The following is a 23,857-nucleotide window of genomic DNA, read 5'->3' as shown; positions in this document are numbered from 1 at the left end:
GCAGATATGATTTAGTCAGATAGCCCCCCCACCTCTTCCCATTCTTTTACAACTTCACTGCACCCTCTATGCACAGGGAACAAGTCTCTGGCACAGAATTTGCTGTCTTCACTCATCTGTCACAAGGTAAGAAATCCATACAACCCATGAATTCAGGGATAGTAGCATCCACACAACAGAAGATGGAGAAGGTATTCACTGAAGCTCTGAGCTGGCCATAAGAACCACATAGACTCCCCTCCTTCCACCCACCTTTCCTTCCAGCAGACATTAACTTTTCTTCTTCATTAAAGCACTGTTGTCTTCTACTGCATCTTCTACCTTGCACACTTTTCCCAGAGGAATTCCACTGTAAATACATACAGTAAGTGTACAAAAATGGAATTTGAGAAGTGCTGTAAACTGAACTGAGAATTTTCACACTAGCTTTATTAACAGGAGGACAATTTTTTTTTTCCAACTATACTGCCTATGCAATGAGTATAAGGTGTGAGGATTTTTTTTCCTAACTGTAGGAAGTAAAAGAATTTCTGCTAAAAATACAAATTTACCAATACAAGTAAGTGATTAAATCACTCCCCTACATTCACAACATCAGCCTTCGTAAGAGAGGAGCAGCGTGCACCACTGCTCTGTAGTGATGCCACTGCTGGTAGCCATCGCAGAGTTGCAAACGCGCATGGTAGCGCAGGAAGCTGCAAGTGACAAGAAATCCAGTTTAGCGTTCAGCTGTAACTTGTGCTCTACCATGGCATACTCTACCCGGGGTACATTTAGAGTTGCAGGTCACCCGTAACAAGTCATTTTCTTCTGCACAGGTCAATATGATCTCCCATGGAAAACTGTGAAGCATTTGTAAATACTTTTACAAAAAGGCAAAAGCAGACATTCTTTATCAGGCAGGAAGCAAAGGGTTCTTTAAAACTGTTTAATTACATGTTTCAGGTAAGCACAGACAATACAGTAGATTTCCCACCACTGAATATTTACATTCTTTTCTCTAGGCTTGAGCTGTTCATTAAGAGTGTCTTTCAATCAATATCCTTGCTCAATCACTTTTGCTGCAAAGAAGGGTGCTGGAATAGAACTATTGCAGGAAACATCACTCCATCAAGGCATGATTTTCTGTGGGCTTTTTTCTCCTTTAAGAACCACCTACTAGTAGTTCAAGATACTTTGGGAGAATCCTGGCTTCCAAGATGACCTGAAGAATGCACTGAAACCAAGCAGTGTGTTGAAGTCCTCGAAATACTTAAATCAATATCAATATGTATGCTGTAGAGCTGAAATTCTCTTTTTCACTGGCACTTCCATTGACGCCTGGTTTCTGTTAGGACAGTTTTACACCAATTTTGTTTTGTTCCTTTTTCATTAGCCTTTGGGCCTCTTTCTCCATTTTCTTTCGTTGTTGTTCTGCTGCTCTTTTTTCCCTTTCTGCTATCTTCTGTTGTCTGTAATTAAAGAAAACATTAATTGCTAAATAACAGGAATCCAGTTTTCAGCATAGTTGTACCTTAAGTTTCTGTCAATAAATAGATTGTTATAACTAATAAAAACAGAGCTTCAGTCTACTATAGTTAGGCTCAGAACAGTTATTCTTTTATTGTGCTGAAGTCCTTTTTTCAGATTAATCTAGGCTTACGCAGTAATATTTGTTGAAATATTTTACAATCTAAAAGCCACTCAATTCTCAAAGATTCAGAGTAAGTGAATCAGTGAATGTACAACAGTTATAAGGCCTAGAGCTATTTAGAAGAAAAAAAAAAAATCTAATGCTTTGAGTAGCGAGATTATCCATCTTTTCAAATTCAGACCAAAACAGTTCAACTTGTCTAGAACACTGACTTGTATCCCCCCTTTCCCTTAGCAGAGGCATCAGTGGCTATCCTCTTTGTCATGCAAGTACTACAAACATTTTCCTCGTGATGAGATGAGAGGATAACTTCTCATATTCCCTTTCATGCGTTCAGGATCTGTGTTGTACTCTATTGTTCAGTACAAATATAAACAATAGCCTTTAAGGAAATAAAATAATTAAAAAGTCTTCAGTTGTGTATCCTTTAGCATTATTTCTTATCACTGCCATAAAACCCCAGACATATGCTAGCTCAAAGAATCTGTCTACAGAAATGGGCTTCCAATTTCAACAAATACATAGCTGACTAGAGCAAAGGAAAAAACCCCCACAAAAATCCACTCATTTTATTCCCCCACTTCAGCTAGAACACATCACTGAGTGGTGCAGGGGCAACAAGGATCCATACTCCAAGGGGCCCATTGCAGCTCTCTCCTGTATTGCATAAGCAGTAACAGAATGGTGCAAGGAAGTCACTCCTGCTTTGGACTGAGTTTATTAGATATGAAAAATTTGCTAAGTTGCTTGCAAGAGGACTTTAAAAATAAAAATGAAACTTCATTAACTTGAAAAGGTGAAATTTAACATAGATTCAGTAAGAATAAAGAATTGCTCATTAAAAGAGAATAAAGAATTGTAATTAACAAGGCAGTAAGGAGTTAACTTTCAATGTATCTAAATTACCTGTGCACATCCACTTAAATGTGTAAAACATACAGAATTAAAAACTGTCATCACCTGAAGCAACTTTCTCTGGTAGATTCCAACTATGGACAAACTGGGCACACAAAACTTAGAAGTATCTGAGGTACAAAGACTACATATCTTTGTATTGGACAGGAGAGGGACTGCACTTATTAACTATCTTCATGGTTTCCCTTGATTGATTTTTAATGGCTAGAAGTTTTCTTATACTCTATTAAGCTGCTCTGCTGTCTGTCATGGAAGAATGAAATTAGTCACTCATATCAGGATCTACCTCCCAAGTTAATGGAACCCCAAACTTTTTTTTGAGATGATGACCCGCTATTCTACGTTCCCCCAGAAAGCCATATAGTTGACAGTGGTGTCAGTCTAGCATATGCAGAGTAATAACATTTGCCACTTTACAGCAGCAGATTTTCTTATATTCCCCACACCTCTGAACTGATGCAGAAGGGAAGAAGCTATATGTACACCAGCCAGCACATAGAGACACTAGAGTTCCAAAAAGCCACATGAGGTGTTAAGCAATGCTGCTATTCATTTGCAATTCTGCAGTGAAGAAAGTCAGAGCAGATCATTGTTTCTTGTCCCCCTTACAAACCGCACAACACAGAACTCTGCACAGAAAAGTGGTTCCCGTGCCCTCTACTGGCTGAGTAATTCTATTGGACTTCAGTTACACCCTCATGAGAAAAGACCTTCACATCACCTCAGACAGAGGAACTGAAGTCACCAAAAAATATAAACAAGTAGCTTACCACAAGTGATTACCTTTCCACTGCTCTTTTACTTGGTCATTATTCAGAACATTGATCTCTATTCCAAACTTACTGCATGTTTTCAATATAAAGTTACTACCTTTCAGGCTCAGAAAGGTTTCATTTCTCAATAAAAAGGAAGAGCCTATGACGAACTGCAGCCATATCTGACTCACTTTTTCTGGGTTCCAAAGCAAGGAGTTCAGCAGAGTTTGGATAGAATGATGTAAGCTGTTTAAACCAGGAAAGTATTCATTCCTGATGTAAACCTTGCTTAGCATTCCTAACGCATGTTCAGAAAAACCTAAACCTCTCTCATTGGTTAGCAGAACACTTAATTATAATCAGAGCACTGTTAGCAGACATTCTTCAAGCATGTTTTTATGTAGTATATATATACTGAATAACTGTAATAAGAATTATTTCATACCATTTGGTCTTTTACTTCAACACAATTAAAAATGCACCAGCATTTAGCTTAACTGTTCCCACTGGGAAAAAAACTTCATCAGTATTAGAAAGTCTAAAGGTGCAAATAGGTATCTACAATTTGCAGAAGAAACCAAGTTCTAACTAACTTCAATTAACTGAAAATCCAGTTTATTGTCCACTATGCTGATTCATCACTGACTGGAAAGTTTCAGTGCATCCCAGTCCAGAACCAGCTGGGGAGCTGGAAAAAAAAAAAAAAAAACCAGACTACAGGAACTTCTCAGGCACTAGTAGCCTACTCCTGAGCACTGCCTTTCAGCGTGCTTTGATTCCAGGAAACATTTGGCTTACTATACATGCTTATTTCAACTGTTATGCATATGCATTAAATCACCAGAGAAGGCCACAGGATACAGTCTTCTCTGCCATTTAGCAGGCCACAGCCCATTTTTGCATGACTGATCAGCACTCCATTACTACACAAAAATTATTCCAGTCTAAGACAGTTCTGAATACTAACTGAGCACCAACAGGTACCCAGACACAGCTAGAGAAGGGAAAGCCTTACTTTTTCTGCACACTTATTCTCAATAAGCACTGCTGGAGTACAGTCAGCGTTAACACTCTGGAGGGTTACGGTGACTTTGCCCCCCATTTAGCAGTCTGAAATCTTCACATCATTTTGTAGACCAAGACACAGTCTTCTAGCATTAAGAGGAGACTCCAGATCACTTCCTTACTACAGTCTGTTGAAAACAGAACCAGGCCTGTCAAGTACTATACTTAAGTTTTATGTTAAATGTCAGATGTTAATTACATCACAGATGTCTACTGCAGGAGAAACTGTAAACGCAGAAGGTATTTCCTATCAATCTTGCTAAAAATCAGCCAGCACTTTCCTCAATTACAGAAAAACATTGTAATTTGATGTGTCATGAATAAAACAAAGGTTTTATTTCACACAGCTGGGATACAGCTTACACAACGATCAGTTGTACCAAGGTAGCCATTCATAGCTGGCCAAGCAGCATGTAATACAGACAGTTACAGTTCTAATCATGTTCTTTCTATTTACTTGAAATATTTGGACACATATGCATCCCTTCTTTTAGAAGTAAAGTTTGATAATTTTTAGTGGGGGCAGGGAGGAATTCTATGAAAATTAAGTAGTTCAGCTGAAGCCTTTCAATAGTAAAGATGCCAGGCTGAAATCTTTAGAACAGCTTCAATCAAATAAGATGACACTTTGAAAAATGGAGTTTGTGGGAAAACCCCGCTACTACCGCCACATAAGAGCTCTCTCTTAGTAGCATTCTAGAGCATGCACTCCACAATTGGCAGACAGTATACCTTTGACCATCCTGGGAATATCCATTACACAAATTTTACACTCCAGAAATAAGCTGGCATATGCACACACCAGATTATTTGTAGTAGCTAATTTGTGTAAGACAATTCCCTGCTTCAGAAAGTTTGAGTACTTCTTTCCATAGTCCTAAAAACATCTGTAATGGAATGTGGTAAGGGTTAATTAAAGTACAATGCAGCCTCTGCAGTTAGCAAAAGCAGTTGTTTCACTTCTCAGTTCAAAAAAAAGCAGCATTTTTCATCGTCTTTCATTTTTGTTGTCTGGTGCATCATAGATTAAGCCTCAGTAGATTGCACTCTAGAGATTAAAGATCTTACTGAGCCTATTGATATTCTTTTACGGGAAAAGGTACTATCCTTGGGACAAAAACAGCCCAAAGGCACATCATTCATATCACAACGCTTGTAGTTCTGTGACACATTAGTGAAAGACAAGACCTGAAACAGTTTCAGTACTGATGTTAAAAAAACCCCAAGATATTGACCAGAATGTACACATAGAGGTATCTGATTAAGTTCACAAAAATATTTACATTACAGCCTTATTCTCACATGTTAAGCTGCTGCAGAGCAAGACTGACAAAATTAGAATTGGTTGAATTTATTATCTATCATTAATGCATCAGAAGTGTGCTGGTGACTCCCCTCTTGTCTTATTCTACTGGTTGAAAAAAAGTAAATTTTCCCATATATTACAATAAACAGTTGACCAGAATCCTTTTTTTGCAAAAATACCTTTTTTCCCTTTAAAGATTCACAGTTCTAGAATGATTTTTTAATATATCATGTCCTTATTTCATATTATCACTATTGTCCCACTGAAGCCACGTATCTGTGATTTTGTGAGTAGAATGAGAGCAGTTTAGGAAGCTGGAGCCATCTGAGGCAGGTTATCTGATGATGTAGCAATCAAAGTTTAACAAAACCTTGGAATGGAACAGGTTAACATAAGTCACTGCCAATTCAAATCATTGCATGCGATTGCTTAAACTCAATCTGCATCTCTTTACCCTTCGTACTCCTTCCACGTGTTCTTAAGAGGAAAGAAGAGAACACAAATGGAATAAATGAAGTATTCACGCCAATTTTGTGCAAGACACCGATTTTTACATTTGAGCCTTATCAGCTAGTTTAGTTAAGTTAGCTAGAAAAGCATGGGTCCCACAGGGATTCCAAGAACAGGCTTATCACTTCACCTTCTATCCTGAACTATTTTTACTTTACAGAACATGGTTCTTATCCTTTTTATAAGGACATCCAGTGGTAGTTTACTTAATCAAGTTGAAACATGTTAATTGTACACAATAAATTGTTGAGTTGGGGGGGGGGGCACAGTTGGTTTGTTTTGGGGTTGGGGGGGGGAGGGGGGGGGCGTTAATATGGTGTTCTAATGTTCCAGTGATTCTCAGATTTCCCCCACTATCTCATCTACTACATTGATTACATCCAAAATGTATTCTGCCAAGTACCACTTACATAGAGATTAGATGCATAAAAATAATTTGTCTTAAGAATTGTTTAACAATTCTTAGCACTTACCAGAAAGATGTTACAAACAAACAAACCTGTATTTAATTCTTTTACATGTAAAAGTTTACATGGTGTTACATTATTTTCAGTTACCTAAGAACTTCTTCTGCCTGCCAAGCAGCATCTTCCTCTTCTTCCCAGGCATTAGTATTTTCCTGCCAAGTATCCAAGTCTCCCAGTTCAGGCTGAAACAAAAGAAGAGAAGCTCTAAGCACATGGAAAAATTAGATAAAACAGTTATTTTTAACCTTGATGCTTCAGACTAAGAAATATTTGAGATATGACAGTACTTCTCAGCTTATTGTCTATGTGTTTTCCCCTGCTCTAATACTGACTTTTTCCAGTTAATTGTTGGAGGGTTTTTTGGATTCTATTAGTGGGTAACAAAGGAAGGAAGGAAGTACTGGAGTGCATTTTTAGGAAGGAGAAGATAAGTTGAGGAGATTAATTGAGTAGATAGTGTAAAAGATTTCTGGAAGTTGCATGGACGAACCAACATGTACATCTACATGTTTGTGTGTCCAATATCACTTGAGTGCTGCTTTTACTCACTAGAAGTCCTCTCCTGAATTATTTTCATTATGGACAGTCTGAGGAAGTGGTATGACCATTCTATACTGCTTTCTGCCTAGTGCACTATGTTAATCAAAGCAGAAGCACTGTTAAAGACGACAAAGGGGAAGAGAGAGAGCATGTCCCTCTAAATAGTCAGGCTGTTAGGTAACTAGACTATTTTTTCAAAGGCTAAAGAGCAAAAATTAGGAGACTGTTAGAATACAATCCCTACAGAAAGGAAGGGAGAAGCAGAAAGGTAAAAATGGGTCCAAGATAATAAAGCAAAGGTAACACAGAGGCTTTCGGGGCGGGGAAGCACCTTCCACTCTTTTGCTAGGAACTTACTGTGTATAATCCAAAAAAAAAAAGTATAGTCCATTGCTTTGGAAGATTTGCAAGTACACAAGCGCTTGGAAGCTTCTTACCTTTTTATCACTGATCTGTTAAGTTTCTCAGTAGAATAAATTAGTTAAAACTGGATTAACTACTTCATTGCTTTGAACCAAATACTCAATTTTAAAACAATTTACATCATTCCACAACTATTCCTCTTGTTCCCCACAATGCAGACCTTAGGGAGACTATTCCTTCTCCTGCAGAACAGTCATTTAACTGTCAAATACAAGATCAATACTTAGAGCATACTTACAGACTGGTGGATAAAAGGAATATCTTGTGTAGCTGCTAATCTGCTAGAGAATCCTGTGTTTCCCTCTGGAATCCCAAAATTTAAAGGCTCTCGTTTTTTAATAACTATCTGAAAGTATTCAAAAAAAGGAATGACAAGTGGTAAGTCAAAGCACTGCACAGATTCCTTGGTGATCATGTAACTCTCTGCCTGTGAAGGTACAGCTACACAACACCGCATTGTCTCTCAAACCTGCTCAGGTTCTGGAAACTGTACAGCCAAATGAACCGATAAGTGAGAGAAGCTAAATGCAAAAGACACATGAACTCCCTCCTCCCCCCACTAGCTTTTTCTAAAGTCACATGGAAACCCTATGGCTGTATTAAGACAGAGAAAGGGCACAAAGAATTACAGATCAAATAGCCACATCTGCCAGTACTCATATAAGCTACCAATTACATGACATATTCCTTGGAGAAATCCCGCTTCCATGATAGGTTACTATAAGATACTACTCTTGAGGATAGCACTGCTTGCACAGCTATACTGCTTTGGAACATGACCTCTCTTAGCTACTTCAATAGCGTATCTGTGCAGACAATTTAAGTTTCAATAGTTGAAATGTAATTCACTATCACATCAGCTGGTAAAGCTCCATACTGATTTGGCTGAAAGACATGCACTAATGCTTCTCCTAAAAGGCTTATTAGCAAATTTAACATGGTTGCTAAGATCACATATCCCTTACTTGTCTTGACCTCGAGATACAAACTTAATCACTTAGTTTGTTTAGCCTACTTCAAGTCTTTGCTGCTTCCAAAAGAGGTAGATTCACAGTTCCACTGACTGTACAAATGCTAGTACCAATGCAAGAAAAGAAACATGACTAGACCATCTTACTTAGGAATGACAGACTCTGTTCTTTCACTGAAGTTCCATTTCCAGACATTGTAGATATGAGTGGTAACACAAGTAGATTCCACCTCAGATCTTGGTGTTCATATTGAGCCCAGATTTGGTGGAAATACAAATGCAAATTCATATTTAAGGGTAGTAACAAGGCCAAGTTAGCAGGAATGTTATTTACGGTGCCTGCAGTCATCCCGAGAGATATATTTAAACTAAATCCAGTATTCAGTATTCAGTAAAATACAGTATTCAAACAGCATGGACTCTTCTCGAGTTTTGTTCTGTACCTGAAGCTCAATTTATTAGGTGAAAAATGTCATTAGATACAAAGGAGAAATCTACCTCCCTCCTAGCCCTCCTCTGCCCCCAGATTTTGGGAGATCAAAATCCTTAGAATTTAGTCCACAGAATACTGCAGATCCTGAATGTACAGAAAACTGACCCCAGTACCATCTCCAGTTCATAGGACCACAAGAAGATTCAAGTTGGAAGAGGACTCAGGAGGTCTGTAATCCAACCTCCTCCTCAAAGCACTGCCAAGTCTGAGGCTGATGAAGGTACTCAGGGCTTATCCACTTGGGTCTTGAGAACTTCCAGAGATGGAGCCTGCACAACCTCTCTAGTAACCTGTTCCAGAGCTTGACTGCCTTCGTTGTGAAAAAGGTTTCCCAAATGACTCAAAGCCTTCTAAGTACCCAGCTGGAAGATTTCCACAGAGAAATAAAACTTGCAACGTACCAGAAGTTTAATCAGCATTTATTTACGGTCTCGATGCTCTTGTGGATATGCCCTTCTGTCTTGTCTCCATAATAAAAATAGATATTTGAAGAGCAAGCTATTTTGAAACATCAGCTCCCTAATTCCAGCCTCCCCAATATAACTTGGTGAAACAAGTAACCATCGTTTTCCGAAACAGCAGTGCTGCTACCTCAAACTTCAGTAAAGCAGAACATGGAATGTCTCTCTCCAAATAATTGAAAGGTATGAGCACAAGTATCGCAGCACAGTGGTTCCATTTTCAGAATTAAAGTGACTTGAGGGTTCTCACATTATACTTCCCCGAGCCTTCAGACTATGAAATTCTTCATAAGCTTCCAATGACATTAAGACTAAAGACGTAAACATGAACTAGCATCACATCTGGTAAGATCTCAAAGAGTCAGTATTTTTAATTGGACATGTTAGACTAGATATGAGCACCTATTCTCAATTCAATAGGACAGCTTAATTTTACCAGAAGCACCTTCTATAAGTTGCCAATTTACTTATAGCCTATTTCAAAGCAAGGAAAACCCTCCGTAAGTATAGTTGAAAGCGCAATACCTACTTTTTGAGTTTTTCTTATAGTTGGCGTCATATCTTTGAAATAATCAGGTTCCATTTGTTCCAAAGGATTTTGCTGAGCAGCCACATTACCATTGCCACCTTCAATCTTCACACTGGTAGGTGCATCTTCATCCCATGAAGACCAGTCTTCTACTTCTGGCTGAACAGAAGTACATGGTACAAGTTAATATTATATGCAACTAAAAACTTGTCTTCTTATATCTTGCTAAGATATATACTTAATATCATATAGCATATATAATAATATTATATCTTTCTAAGATATATACGAATCCTGCTGTAGGACTGGTATAATAGATAATTATTTAACAGAGTGATTAAGTCACCTACCACTTAAGCAATTACCTGTTTAGGAACAGATGAATAATCCACTGTGGTTGGCAAAGTTATTTGGTCTCCACTTAACTTTCGCCCTCTTCCAGACCTGAAAGAAAAATGTAGGATTCCTCCAAGCTCTGAAAACATGAGCACTAAGTTTAAAAAAAACAAAAAGGAAGTCTGAGAACAGCACTACTCAAAATGGTCATGGCTAAAACATTAAGTGCTTAAACTACCTTAATATTAACTATTGCCAGTAAAAGTCTGATAAACAAAGGAATATCATCATGAATTTAAAGCGGTGCTCGTAAGAATTTCAAAGTGCAATTTACTTTTCAAACTGCAATGGAAATAGAGGAGAAACAACTCTAAGAAATACGAAAACTGACGAGTTAACTCAGTTATTTGCATACAGTTACAAGTTTTACATGGCAGTGCTTATGAAGCAAACACTATCGACCTACATTTGTTCAAAGATAACCACTTCTACTGTAAGCTGAGAAATCTTTCTACTTGTCTTAGATGTTAAGCTGTGTCTAAAAAATAGCTTTCTGAGCTGCTTGATTTGAAATCTCCTCTAAAGCACTTTTTCCTTCAAAGTCTAAACAGAGTTAGTACAAGATTATCCAAGTCAACAGCTTCTGTTCAATACATCCTTCTACTTAAAGAATACTGTTTCAATGAAAGCATTTCAGCAACTACATCAAATAATTTTAACTGAAGACAAACACTAATGCACTGCAAATAAGCCACCTAGATATTTACTTAATGACAGCATTCAAAGATCACAATAATAATTAAAATATTCTTAGCTGACATTCACTGTATTTTAAAACCTTACAACACAAGAGAATGAAATTCAGGCTCACACTCATGTTTTCCCCAAGGAGTGTAAGCTCCTAAAGCAAGACAGTCACGTAATTGAACTTCTGCAGCTTGGAAAAGTTAAGTTTCATTTATTACTACTGATGAGACTACAACTGGGAAACTACAATTTGGAATTCGTATCCATTAGTTTTACTATTATAGAACGTTCTACCATCAACTCAGAATAGCTGAATTGAATTGCTTGCAATACCACCTCTGCTGCATGCTGGTGAGTGATTAGATACATCTTTCCTACTTTAAGCCCAATAGATTCTTCCTTAGGAAAGATCAGGTGCTATCATCAAATTTTCAAGCTTTATATAATTAGCCCCTTTAGAAACTGTTCCTTTAAGCTGAAAAGCAACACAATTTAGGGGTAAAGGAAGGTGAAAACACTGTTCCCTCAAACACATTAGAGACTTCTGGTTCTGGCTGACTAGATTTAGTTGCTGTCTCTAAAGGAAACCCAAGCTTGAAAACCTCCTCCTTCAGACCTGTACAACATACATACCTTTAATGCTATTCTAAGCCATCACTTCTGCAATTATATATATTTCCCTATTTATATGATCTAGAAAACTCCAGCAAGTGGCTTATAACAAACATTCATCTAGCCAAAATGATTACACTGACAAGGGCAAAGATGAGAGGAAACAGCTTCTGTCATACAACATGGGAAAGAATATGCTATACAGGGCAGCACTGAGGCGGCCACATATCTCCACTTCTTTTTCTAGATAGGGAACAAGATGCTTATAGGAACAGTTGCTTCACAACCATCATTAGACAGATACTGATCACTGCTCTGGATGCCAAATGCCTCAAGAATTCTTGGTTTTGTTTCTCCTTACTAATTAGCAGCATCCTGACTTCTCACCTGGAGAAGATAACTAGATATTTTAAACAGAATGAAGTTTCATCTCTTTTTATACTTATGCCTTTTATTTCCTGGAAACAGTGAATTCAGGCAGGCTGTTGTTTATCAAAAAAAGTTTTAACTAAAGAGATGACTAGTACTATACGTAGGCTTTACACTGACTAGAAAGATGCATGATATCTACAGGCATTGCTTAAATTAAAAACCAATATAAACTATATAATCTAAATAAGTACTAGCTCATATCCATTGAATTAAAATGCACATTTAATTAAATCACATTTGCTGGTTATCAGGCGTACTTATATGCAGGGGTGCATTATAGAAAAAACAAAATTTATCAGACTATGCTTTCAAGCTGACATTAAACAGGAGAAACATCTGTAGTTAACAGACTGAACTAATTTGATCCACTGACTTGCTTATGTGAAAGATTTTAAATTTTCATTCTTTCAACAAATTTTTATTCACAGAAAAGTTCTCCTACTTTTTACTCCCAAGAGTTCCTCAGCTGTTCATTTCAAGGATTTAGTTCATTCAGAAGTTGAAAAATGGAGGAAAATACTGTCATTACACCTACTAAACAATTACCTGCTTATAAAAGCTATCTTAACACAACAGAGATGAAGGGTCCACATAATATAGACGCTATCATCAACTCAGTGTTTTGACTTCTTTCAGAACTTGAACAGCAAGAATTCTTAATTTAATTTGGAATTCAAATCACAGAACTAAGGCTGACATCTATATAGTTGTATGCAGCATTAAAATGTATCTTTTTAAAGCTTCACTAGATCTGTAGTGAATTTACCAACCAGTTGAGAGCTTCCTCTTATTCTTGGAATAAGTAAAGGTGAACAGGAAATAAACAGTTATTTTTTGTCTACCACATGTTCTGCATATGCTTTAACCTCACTGGCAAAGTAGCAGTCATCATACACAAAAGGAGAATACATTTCTCTAGACTGCTATTTGTTTATGTAAAACAACATTCTGCAAGAGTGGCTAGAAGCAACTGTAGTTCAGATGACAGTACAGTGCTGAGGTCTACCTCAGGTACGCTGCTACTGTACTATTGAACTCTACTATTATATAACCATAACTCTTGAGGGTTTTTTGAATGCTTCTAGGTACTACACTGTTGCATTCATGGGTCTACAATTCAAAAGAACACTAAGTATTACTTACAAGAGTAAGCAAAAATAAGTCATGTTCATTTAAAAAAAAAAAAAAAAAAAGCAGTTCCCTTGAACTTTAATCACTGTCCTCCAAACTTCTGAAAGAATCTTCAATAGGCAGAACAACCTGAAGTTTCAGGCAACTGTTTCTGGACAAAACAGGATGAGAATCCCTTACATTTATAATGAAATCCTACTGAATGATGACTGGGTGGATGCTGCCATTAATTGAACCTCTTAAAAAGCAAAATATCACTTGCCAAGTACTTCTAGAAAATGCGGAGAACAATTTTTCTTCAAGTTTGACACAGGATAGTTTTAAAAGGCAATTTTAAAACCCTGTCATAGCTGTTTAGAAAACACTCCTCATTAGAGCTATCATGCCACAAAATACACTCACCACTGCACTACATAGACTTTTGAACTCTAAAGGAATACGCAGATTAAAGAATGAATAAAACTTAGTTTTTATCTGTCTTGACTGTTTTGCAATTAGTAAAATCAGAACTGCGAAAAGTGGTGAGTGGGTGTTGGGAGAAGGAAAGAAATGCAAGAACTTGTAATCAAAAAAGAAAAGGTAATCAAATTAAATAAGACATGTTTACCTGCATATTAACTTTTTAATGAAAGAAAGCACTGCTGCCAGGCAAGTACAGATTTTAAAGAGTCGAAACTGTGTTATGGCCATGGTGAGAAACCTTTCCTGCAAAAGAAAAAAAGTTAGATGTAGGGGATTATACATCTTTACATAGTTCTTAAAGCCAATTTCCTTAGTTGCTCATAAGCAAGGAGCATTCTATGAAACTGTATTAATGCAAGAAAAGAGAGGAGGTACCTGGAGCAAAGACGCTACCTGCCTACTATCAGGACATTTAACTGATGTGAATAATACAAGTACCCAATGTATATGGCCTTTAAAGAAACAGCACATGATCATAGGTAAAGTCACAGTTAAAGATACTTTTAAAGGGGAAGTGCAGGCAATCAATTGCAGTGACTGTACAGCTGATCTGTTTTAGACACTAACAATGGCACTGAAGAGCAGCAATGCAAGGAGAACAGAATAATCACCAGTAAGAAGCTCACACTTGCTTGAGCAAGTCTTGCATATACATATTATACATACAGTCATTAAGTCAAAACCCAAAACTGGCTGTTTAAATTTAGTTTCCATTTTGATAGAAATGTATGATAAGAACAAACACTGTTTACTTTAGAATCAGTGTCACTGAAAAATCATCAGCAAAGAAAGACTCTGTTCATCCTGTGTGCACTATAGCACCAGTTAACCCCTAGATCTATCAATATTCCTATGCCAGACTGGATCACGCTAGCAAACCCAGCCAAGAAAAAATTGATCTTTGGCTGAAGCCACTTACGTTGGCAGCTATTTTTCAGTGTCAATTTGATAATCTAGAGAATTCATACTCAGTATACCACATTATTCCAACAGATCCCCTCAAATTAGCACAGACTCAGTCTGTACCTATGTGCTGTAATTCAAGGATCCCTTTTCTCTCTTCTACAGGTGAACATTTTGGAGTAAAGAAGAGGTTAGGCTTCACAAATAGCTTTTCATTATATACATCTAGACTTGTAACGTTTTCTGTTGTAAGTTTAACATACCTCCTGGTGAGAAGAGAAGGCAGCCCTGTGACATTTTCCTCAGGCCATGAGTATTCCATGGAAGGACAGCTTGATTTCAAATATGCTATGGCATTTAAATCACTTTTTATATTCCAGGCTTTAAGTTAGGAAGAGTCAGGAAGGTGGATCATTAGGTAGGCTGCTCCAATACTGCCCTGAGGATTTTATTAAAAAGTACATAATGGGATTTGTGAGCTTCATGGAGCTTAGATCTATTTTTTATTGGTGCTCATTTACTAGATAATGTAACTAGTATTAAACACTGTAGTAATATAGTACTGGAAATATTGCTTCACATACAGTCCAGATAAGGAATTTCTGCTACTGAAAAATCATGCAGGGTGGCTATTAAACAAACAGGCCCTTTTACTGTAAAATGGGAGGCTTAAGTCAATAAGTAACCGCCAAATTACAGACCACACTACCAAGCTGTAGCTCAGGAGAGAGGCCTCACAGGACACACTTCACCTCTACTTCAACACTAGCGTTGTCTTAATCTCATTTCATGGGAGACTGAAAAATGTAGAGAACCTTATACAAGACTGGGTATTAAATGAGCTTTTCATCTAACAGGAATAGGGAACAGTCAAACTTCCCACAAAGAAGCAAGAACAGCAGACACCGTCCAACACATTTAGCTTTTAGTTTTAAAGACAGGACTATCATTTTGTATTGTGCTCAAGCACTTCCTTACCTTCTGGAGTAAGAAATTTTGACAATATCTAGGTGACAGGAGAATGCATCAGTCAAGAATTTGAAGGATTCAGAAATAGTGGAAGTTAGTGAAAAAACAGTGGATAGCAACTAGATGGAGAGTTCTCTATTCTAAAGGTAGAAATTATTGCAAACTAACGCTGAATTGGTGAAAGAAATTGTTACTTTTAAAAGAGGCAGCTAGAAGCCATCTATCTGGGATTTGAGGTATGAAGAGCAGGTGAACTGCTGAAATGAGAATAAAGGTACATCTTTTCTGAAAGGAAGCTTGTTTAGAAGCTCACTCCACTCTTCTCTATCAGAATTCACTCTTCTATTGGCTTGGGGGGGGCAGGAGGGAAGGAGTAGAAAAGTACTCAATGTTAGAAAAGGTAAAGCCATTTTCCCCACTGTTTAGCCTACCTAACTGCCACAGTGGACAGCCAAGACAAATCCTAAATTAAAAAACAAATTATTGATTGAAAAGGTTGTTTTAGGAAGCAACCCATACTCAAAAACTTCTGCAGACTGGATATTATTTGTGCCTAAGTTCAAAGGACTGGGAAGTTTATTAGCTAAGTGTAAAACTAAAACCAAAACAATGTTCAAGTGTGTCACATATATACACACATATATGCATGTGTACATAAATATATGTGTATATATAACACCAGTTTTTCAACTGATCTCTATTTTTTTATGTATCAAATTATATATTGTACTGACTTCCGAATATAAAGTTAAACAACTAAAAAGCCAGAATCCACAAGAAGTCTGGCTTGCAAGCTTGTGAGGTCCACTGCTGACAAGAATTAGCCACCAGAAGTTAATCCATTTTTCCCAGGTCATTCCTATACATGAGTGACTACATTTCCAATATCACCAGTATGCCTGTTTGGCAGGGTTCAATAGCTATCATCATTCCCCATTACAACCAGATAACTTGTCCCTCTCCGCTTTCTATATGTCATTCAAAAACTTCAGAGTTATGATGAGAGGCACACACACAATCACATAACGTATTTGTGTTAGAACTGCATTTCACTTCACCTGTGGCAGCGCTAGGCCCTTCAAGACAGTAAGTACTGTTTTGCCTGCCTCTTCTCTGAACTTTGACTGTAGTCTTCCCAGTTAAGTTAGGCTCTGTACACTACAAATTGTCAGATGCACAACCAGAGTTTTGGCAACAATATGCTATCACCTAGCCATAGTAATACTAGCAAACCTCCACCTTTAAAAAGTACTTTCATCAATGTATCTAGTTTTCATACCGCTGATGAAGATACGAAGCAGTATATATGCATTAATTTTAGCAATATCCTAAACCTGTTTAAAATAGAATCTTGAATCAATTATTGGCTCACTATTAGGACAAGTGAAGCATTCTCCCCAGCCTCTGAAACAGCACTTGAAGCATTTGCATTGTTGCTCTAAGGACAGCACGACCCAAAAAGAAAAGTCAAATGTATGCTAAAGGTTTTGAGTTTTCTTTGGTGCCTTTTGAGTTTGCGGGGTTTTTTTGTGTTTAGGTTTTGGTTTTGTTTTGTTTTTTAAAGTTAATTAATTAATTTTCTCAAAGGGAAATAATTTTATATTCTGAAGCAGTTGTATGAATACAAATGTACACGGAACCTTAATATTTCCTGAGTTCACTGAAAACTTAATTCACCTGATACCATTACACTAAACTTGTTAAATGAAACAACTTTGTTCATTCTTTTCTTGTTGTCCATCTTTCTCAAATGCTGGAAAGAAGCACAGCCATATATCTTCCTTATCTCATGAATGTGAACAAATACTGAACAGCGTAACGCTAAATGGCAGGGCCACCACCTTCTTTCTTCCTTTTCTTCTCTTAAGCCTTTCCCTGACAATCAATCCCAAAACAAACTAAAATTATATCAGCAGCCGACTGTAATACAGCGCAGAGACATAATACAAAGTGGCAGTACACCAGCAAGAATCCTAGAACATTTCTTAACAGATGGAGGCAAAGGTGAAACACTGGACTAGAATTCAGAAAATCTGATACAGTTGTCTGTCAGCCTGACACACTCTTGTGCATATCACGCCTCATGCCTCAGCTTCCCATTTGTAAAATGGGACAGAGCTTTCCTTCTCCCATTATTGAGATTGCTTCTGATCTATTACATTTATCAGACTTACTGTCAACTGAACTTTTAAGTTCCATTACAACAGATATAAATAAGAAAATAAATCAGGACATGAATCCTAATTAATTTAATTCTAGCAGTCAATGCAACAATTTTGTAACAGACACCAAATTTAGGTGGAGTTTGACTTGCATAGCTCATACTGCTTTCTATTGGTAAAAAGTCGAAGCAGTTGCTCACATGGAAGATGAGCACAGAAAGGATTAAAGCACAGCAGCAGCAAGATGTTAACCACATTAGAGCCAAGTCAGAAGAATAAGGCAACTTATCCTCAAAAACATTTTATGGATCCATAAAGGAAATATAGTGAAGGGAGGCAGAGTTCAGAAGTTTATTGAAGTGAAACATTTTTACATTGCTTTCAGCTTGCAGCCATGGCTGCGTAGGAACTCCTGGCACCTCTGACTTCACTGACACTAGCCAGCAAATCGTCCGTGGCACGCATAGTCCAGCTGAGTTAGTCAACCATGGTGCAATAAGCAAGACTCTTACTGGCCATCACAGTACAATGAGCACGTTGTCATCTGGAGAAGCACTTCCTCTTTCATACCTAATTGTACACACAAACACCACTTAAACAACATTTCAAGAGACAGAACCGATTCTAAAACAAAGTCTCTTTGTGGCACTAAAATTGCTTCAGAGACTTGTTTTCTCCTAGTGAACTCATCTCCTACTGACATTGAAAAAGATGTCAAAACACTCATATTATAGAGCACCTATCCTGCTCTCCTCTGTTCCTCTACAATGTGGACTGATTTGTACTGTATTGCTTTCTTTAGATATCACCATCTTCAGAATGGAACTTCTGCCTTGAATTACCAGTGCTTTGTGAATTCATTACATTTTCTTTCACATCAGCTCATCTGTGACTCTAGAATGAATACATGAAGACATCTTGGAAACAGTGACTTTAACTTACATTAAACACAGCTAGCTAAATAGCCAAAGGATGGCATCTAAATCAAGACTAAAAATAACTTGTCTGAAACTGAAAGGTTCCCTGCCAACTACATATTTACATGAGTAGCCACAAAAAAAGCCTCACCCTCCTAAAGCAAAATGAGAAGTCCATTTCCTAGTACAAAAGACTAATGTGGCCTTGAGTGCTTACAAGTGTCAGCACCAAATCTCCACAAACGCACCACTAAACCAGTATGTTTTCACTAGAATAGCTGATAAAAACCTAGCAAGTACCATATGATTAGTCCAGTTTCAGTGGCAAGGATAGGACTTCTTAAAAGTTCATTTTGTATGAAATTTTACAGAAGTAGAGTGGCCACATCAATCTGAAGATGCCCAAGTAGGTTTACAGGGAGATGGAATCTTATGAAAATTAGTAGATAGAGTTAAAAAACCTGTTTATTTTCAAGCACGCAACCCCTCCTCCAAATCATGTACATTACAAGATGTACAAAGACATTCTGTATTTTAAAAAGGGCAACACAATGATCAAGAACAGCATTCTGTCAGGTACTGGAAGGCACAACCAGCATCTCCTCCATTTCAAAGAAAGGAACCATGATTCTGTAGCCTAATGAGGAGGTTCCACTCCCCTCTTCCTGGTTGATTTCTGTGATTGTTTTTTGTTTGGTTGGGTTTTTTTAATCAGTTTATATAGAAACATAATATTGGGAACACTGGAGAAGGAGGAAAAAACTTACCAGGCCAATGCCTTTACCACCGAGTTTGGTAAATGGATAGATTAAATGTCAGAATGACTGAACCTTCAAGCCGTGCTACTATGGCATTAGAGAGAGGAGCGGAATACAAAGGGAAGATTCGGAGGCATCTCCTTTATCAAGCTATAGGTAGGTGGTCAGGGAATGTCCATAATAGGCACTGTAGTTTCAATACTAACGCTCCAACTTTCAGTGCAGGCACCCTAATTAGGCAGTTGTGAGGTAGCTGGGAGAGAAGACTACTCTACCTATGATTTATGGAAGTGAGCCAAGTCATCCAAGGTGCTCAAATCCAGGAAGAGATTTCATAACTATCAGGAGCTGCAGAAGATATCAAAATTCAAGAAGGAATGTTTGTCTCTCTAACTAAAGGCAGTAAAAATTGGTGCATGCTGGCAATTCCTAAGTTATTCCTAGACACCCAACACTCTGTTATACCACATACGGAGTTTCAACTTTTTTTTTAAAATGTGCTACTCCTAGAGCCATAAAATTTCTACAGTAATACCACCTCATCTCACCCCTTCCTCTTCAAGAAAATGAATATAGTTCCAATCTTGTTAATGTGAACTGTTGAAGCTTTCTGTTCTGAATTAGAATAAGTTCTATTTTTCAAGGCAACATTAGTTAAAATAGAAAGTTTACATCCGCTGACTAATCACAGTCATTTTTTGACAATTCCTTATCTATATATGCTACTGCCTTCTGAAAACCAGCATACAGAACAAAGACTGAAGTCATGCGATCCTATGATACTACACTACAACTTCGTTCACATTTGCAGGAAGTCTTTGACATAATGTACTGATTCACGTAACTGACTTCGCAACACCGGAGAAGTTCTTAGACACAGAACCGGAGTTTAAGAGGCCCCGGTTCTTTTTTGGGCCTTATTAGTCATCCTGGACTTAAGTTATTTGCATCTACAGGGAAAGCCAGAGACGACAAATTAACACACTCACACTGTCACTACTAGAAAATCATCTTGCAATATGTGCTGTCGTGACAAGCACCAGCTATTTACAATCAAGATACAAGACATGCCGTGCGAGATGGCTTAAAGAAATCTCTACAGGGCACATCCATATTTCTAGAGTATTCAGAAAGACTATAAAGTAGCAAGCTATATTTTTCATTAGATGTGCAACTGAGGCACTTACATTGCAAATTCATGGCCATGAAAAAGTGCTCCACTATTCTACAGAGTAGCCCAGGCTTGCATGTTATTAGAGACAGCACCTAAGCCAGATGGTAGCACTTAAGTTTTCTGTGACCTGTTAAAGAGTTTCTTAAGTCTTTAAGGGTGTACTAAGCAACTTTCAAGTTAATTTTTATGCAATTTGTCAGTCAGCAAGAACAAAGAAAAATTTCAGACTAGGTAACCCCGCGCAGTGTGGTCCCACAGAGTCCCTAGAAACACCAAAAAAAGCTGACCCCCCCAGCTCTGACAGGACGTGCTCCCCCGCCCCGCCCCTCCTTTTCCACAGGGTGCCAAACCTCCCATACCCCAAACGCTGCCTACCTACTCGTCAGTCACTCCATATTTTTCCCAGCCCGTGAGACTTCCCCCCCTCTCCGCCCCAGAAGGGGCCCGGACCAGCCGGGCAGGGGCACGGGGCGGCCGCGGGCCCCTCGCTGCCGGGAGACGGCCGGGCAGGCCCGCCGCTAGGCGAGGGCCGGCGGGGCGCAGGTGCGGCGGCGGCCGCACCGCCCCGGGCCGGGGCACCCCGAGCACACGGAGGGGTACGGGGCGGGGGCCTTACTGAGGGCGAACCGCGAGGGCCGGCCCCGCGGCGGGAAGGCGCCGAGGCCGGGCCCCCTGCCCGGCCGCGCCGAGGCGGAAGCGGGCAGCCGGCGGCGAAGGAAGCGCTCCCCCCCGCTCACCTGCCCCGAGGGGGAGGGCTCCCCGGGGGGCGCGGGGCGCCAGGGGCCGCGGCGGCCACTCCCGCGGCCACTCCCGCAGCCTCCGCCCTCGCCCGCCGCCCCTCATTCAAAGCCGGGCGCGCGCCGCTGCGCCGCCGCCTCCCGCGCCGCCATCTCGACCTCCCGTCACCCGGGAGACGGGCCCGCCCCTTCCGGCCGCGCCTCTTCCCCTCGCGCCGCCAACCGGCGCTCGCGCCTGTGCCCGCGGCTCCCGCCTTGGGCCGTTGGGCCAACGGCTGCGGCGCCAACGGCTGCTGAGGCGGCAGGGCAGGGCCGGGCCGGGCCGGGCCGACGTGGCCTTTCTGTGGGGACAGCGCTCAGCAGCCAGCACAGGCGCGCCGGGCTGCACCGGGGCCCGCCCGCCCCCGCCAGCAGCCTTCGCTCTCTCCCGCCCTCCGTCCCTTCCGCGGCCCGCACCGCGGCTGGCGAAGGCCGCCCTGCGCGGCGGGCTGCTCCCCACTCGCTGCGGCCGAGCCCTGCGCCTCGCCACGGCGGCCGCCTGGCCCCAGAGGAGTTTGAGCCAGGTCTTTGTCGCCTCGGGGAACTGTGATAAAAAAGCGTTGGGCTGTAATGTTAACCGGGGTGCTGCATATGTGGTTGTAAGGGTATTCCTATGTGGTTGGCTAGGCGCTGAGCTGTACATTTGGAAGCTACTAAAAAATTCGCTCAAGTAGCTTCTGACAGGGTGTAGCCTCAGCTGGCAGCAGGTCTTGCCAGTGTCTCTGTTCACCCAGATGCTTCAAAAAGTGCTTGTGCACGTTAACTGGCTGGCCTGTGGGTACAGTGTATTCATTCACTGCTGATGCGGAGAAAAGGGAGGGAGGAAGATGCCAAGTAATCTAAGATTTTCCAGAGCTCTGTGTATGTCTCCAGTTGCATTACATTCGACAGACTCGGTAGATGAGGTAAAGGGAGGCTTTGTACCCTTCTCACTGGGAGGCCTAGCCAACTTCTGAGAAGGCACTGATACAAAGTCCCTTCAATTCCAAACCATACCACCCAGTTCTCTCTGCTCTCTTCCGCTCTCTAAGGAAGTCCCTTAAAGACTTCTGTTCTGACAGCAGAGCTAACATGCTCGCTGCTGTTTTCTTTACTGTTGGTTCAGGCAGTGAGGAGATGGATGCTAGGAGGATGGCTTTTGTGGGGAGGCACTAGTATCCTATAGGGGTCCTTCGTTTCCCTCTTCCCATGTCCTGACAGACACTGTAACTGCATTTCCCCAACTCTTCATCACGAAGCGGGCCCCAACAGCACAAGGAGCCAAGCATCATATGGCTGGCAGCAGGGCAGGGGCCTTGCCAGCCAGGACCTGAGCAGGGCAGGCTGGGGGCAGCTCGGAGTCCAGGCTGTCAGGCAGGTTTCTGGTGATGAGGCAGATCCGAGGACAAGCCAGGGAGTCAGTGTACTGGTCCAGGATCAACAGAGTCCATAGCGAGTCAGGGCACAGCTGTGGCCAAGCTGAAGGGCAGCACTCCTACGGTGTTGCTCAGGTGGGGACTGACACCCTGACGCCTGCAGAACTTGCATTCAGTAAGAGAAACTCAATATATGCAATGCTGGTTTTAATTTTAAGCACCATTTCAAAACCATTTGTGTAGCAAAGAGTTACACCTTTCAGTATAGGTGCTTTTTGTCTAAAGCAGAAACTGGAAAATAATCTTTGCCTGCATTCACACATAAAAGCAAAACCGCGAGCATAGCACGCTGGGAGAGGTCAGGTTATGAAGATAGCCAGCGACATTTCCTTTGAGAAAACATTCAGTTTTTGGCATTACAGGCTATATACTTGATAGGGGATTATGCCACAGTGAGAATGAAACATTTTAAAATATGCATATAAACACCCACACTTAGTATAAAAACTGCCAGAGTGGCTCACCCACACTATCGCCCTAAATGCACAATAGACCTGTGTGTGGCTGTTGCATTAATGGGAAAAAATCCTGGAAACTGGCAGACCGCTAATGAAGAATAACTGTCTTTATAAAAACATAATTATGCAACTTCAAATTTAGGAATAATATGACTTAATTTCTAAAAGAAACGTTTGCAGGGATAAATATTTCTCTGTTCAAAAATGTCATTAACCCTTAGCTCTTTAATTTTTAACTTGGATTCCTTTGGATCAGTTATTTTTCCAAAAGAGATCTTCTTAAATCTTAGATATTTCATTGCCACAGCACATGTAGTACTGCTACAGTAAACTAATAAAGTTTGTTAGGGAACTACATTTTTTTAAATTAATGCTTTTCTTTTACAAGTATTAAGGATTAAACATATCAATCGCATCACCTGACAATTTGCAGGTTTGCTAGTGTCACTTTGCTACATCTAAAGCAATGTTCATCACTCCATGGTTGATCATTCCACAGCCACTGGGTAGATGCCATCCTGATGCATTCATGTTTCTA

At 39.9% G+C, this 23,857-nt stretch overlaps 1 protein-coding gene across 7 annotated transcripts; it reads right to left on the bottom strand.

The window, feature by feature from the left end:
* Positions 1-914: 914 nt before the first annotated feature.
* Positions 915-21,595, bottom strand: EBAG9 (estrogen receptor binding site associated antigen 9). 7 transcript variants are annotated; one of them, XM_075495141.1, is made up of 10 exons: positions 21,408-21,553; positions 19,772-19,844; positions 18,196-18,391; positions 14,954-15,129; positions 13,933-14,030; positions 10,433-10,511; positions 10,068-10,226; positions 7,853-7,960; positions 6,742-6,833; positions 915-1,451 (listed from the first exon to the last, which is right to left on the bottom strand). In XM_075495141.1, the coding sequence occupies exons 5-10, from the start codon at positions 14,013-14,015 to the stop codon at positions 1,331-1,333; spliced, it is 642 nt and encodes a 213-aa protein (XP_075351256.1). In that variant the 5' UTR covers positions 14,016-14,030; positions 14,954-15,129; positions 18,196-18,391; positions 19,772-19,844; positions 21,408-21,553; the 3' UTR covers positions 915-1,330. The 7 variants fall into 7 exon arrangements, with proteins under 7 accessions (XP_075351256.1, XP_075351255.1, XP_075351254.1 ...); XM_075495140.1 differs by lacking the exon at positions 19,772-19,844 and having other exon boundaries at positions 21,408-21,555; XM_075495139.1 differs by lacking the exons at positions 18,196-18,391; positions 19,772-19,844 and having other exon boundaries at positions 21,408-21,557.
* Positions 21,596-23,857: the final 2,262 nt, after the last annotated feature.

This window comes from Mycteria americana, chromosome 2 (genome assembly GCF_035582795.1).
Source record: "Mycteria americana isolate JAX WOST 10 ecotype Jacksonville Zoo and Gardens chromosome 2, USCA_MyAme_1.0, whole genome shotgun sequence".
NCBI classification, from domain to species: Eukaryota; Metazoa; Chordata; class Aves; order Ciconiiformes; family Ciconiidae; genus Mycteria; species Mycteria americana.
Note: the sequence above shows the minus strand (reverse complement) of the source record. Positions and strands in the feature narration are given on the sequence as shown.

Excerpts from the sequence above, each read along its gene's own strand:
- EBAG9 (XM_075495137.1), bottom strand. The coding sequence starts at position 21,513 with ATGAGGGGCGGCGGGCGAGGGCGGAGGCTGCGGGAGTGGCCGCGGGAG. Across the intron at positions 7,961-10,067 it reads CTATAAGAAAAACTCAAAAA|ATAGTTATTAAAAAACGAGA; the intron begins GTAGGTATTGCG and ends GAATACTTTCAG. Across the intron at positions 1,452-6,741 it reads CAGGCAGAAGAAGTTCTTAG|ACAACAGAAGATAGCAGAAA; the intron begins GTAACTGAAAAT and ends CTTTAATTACAG.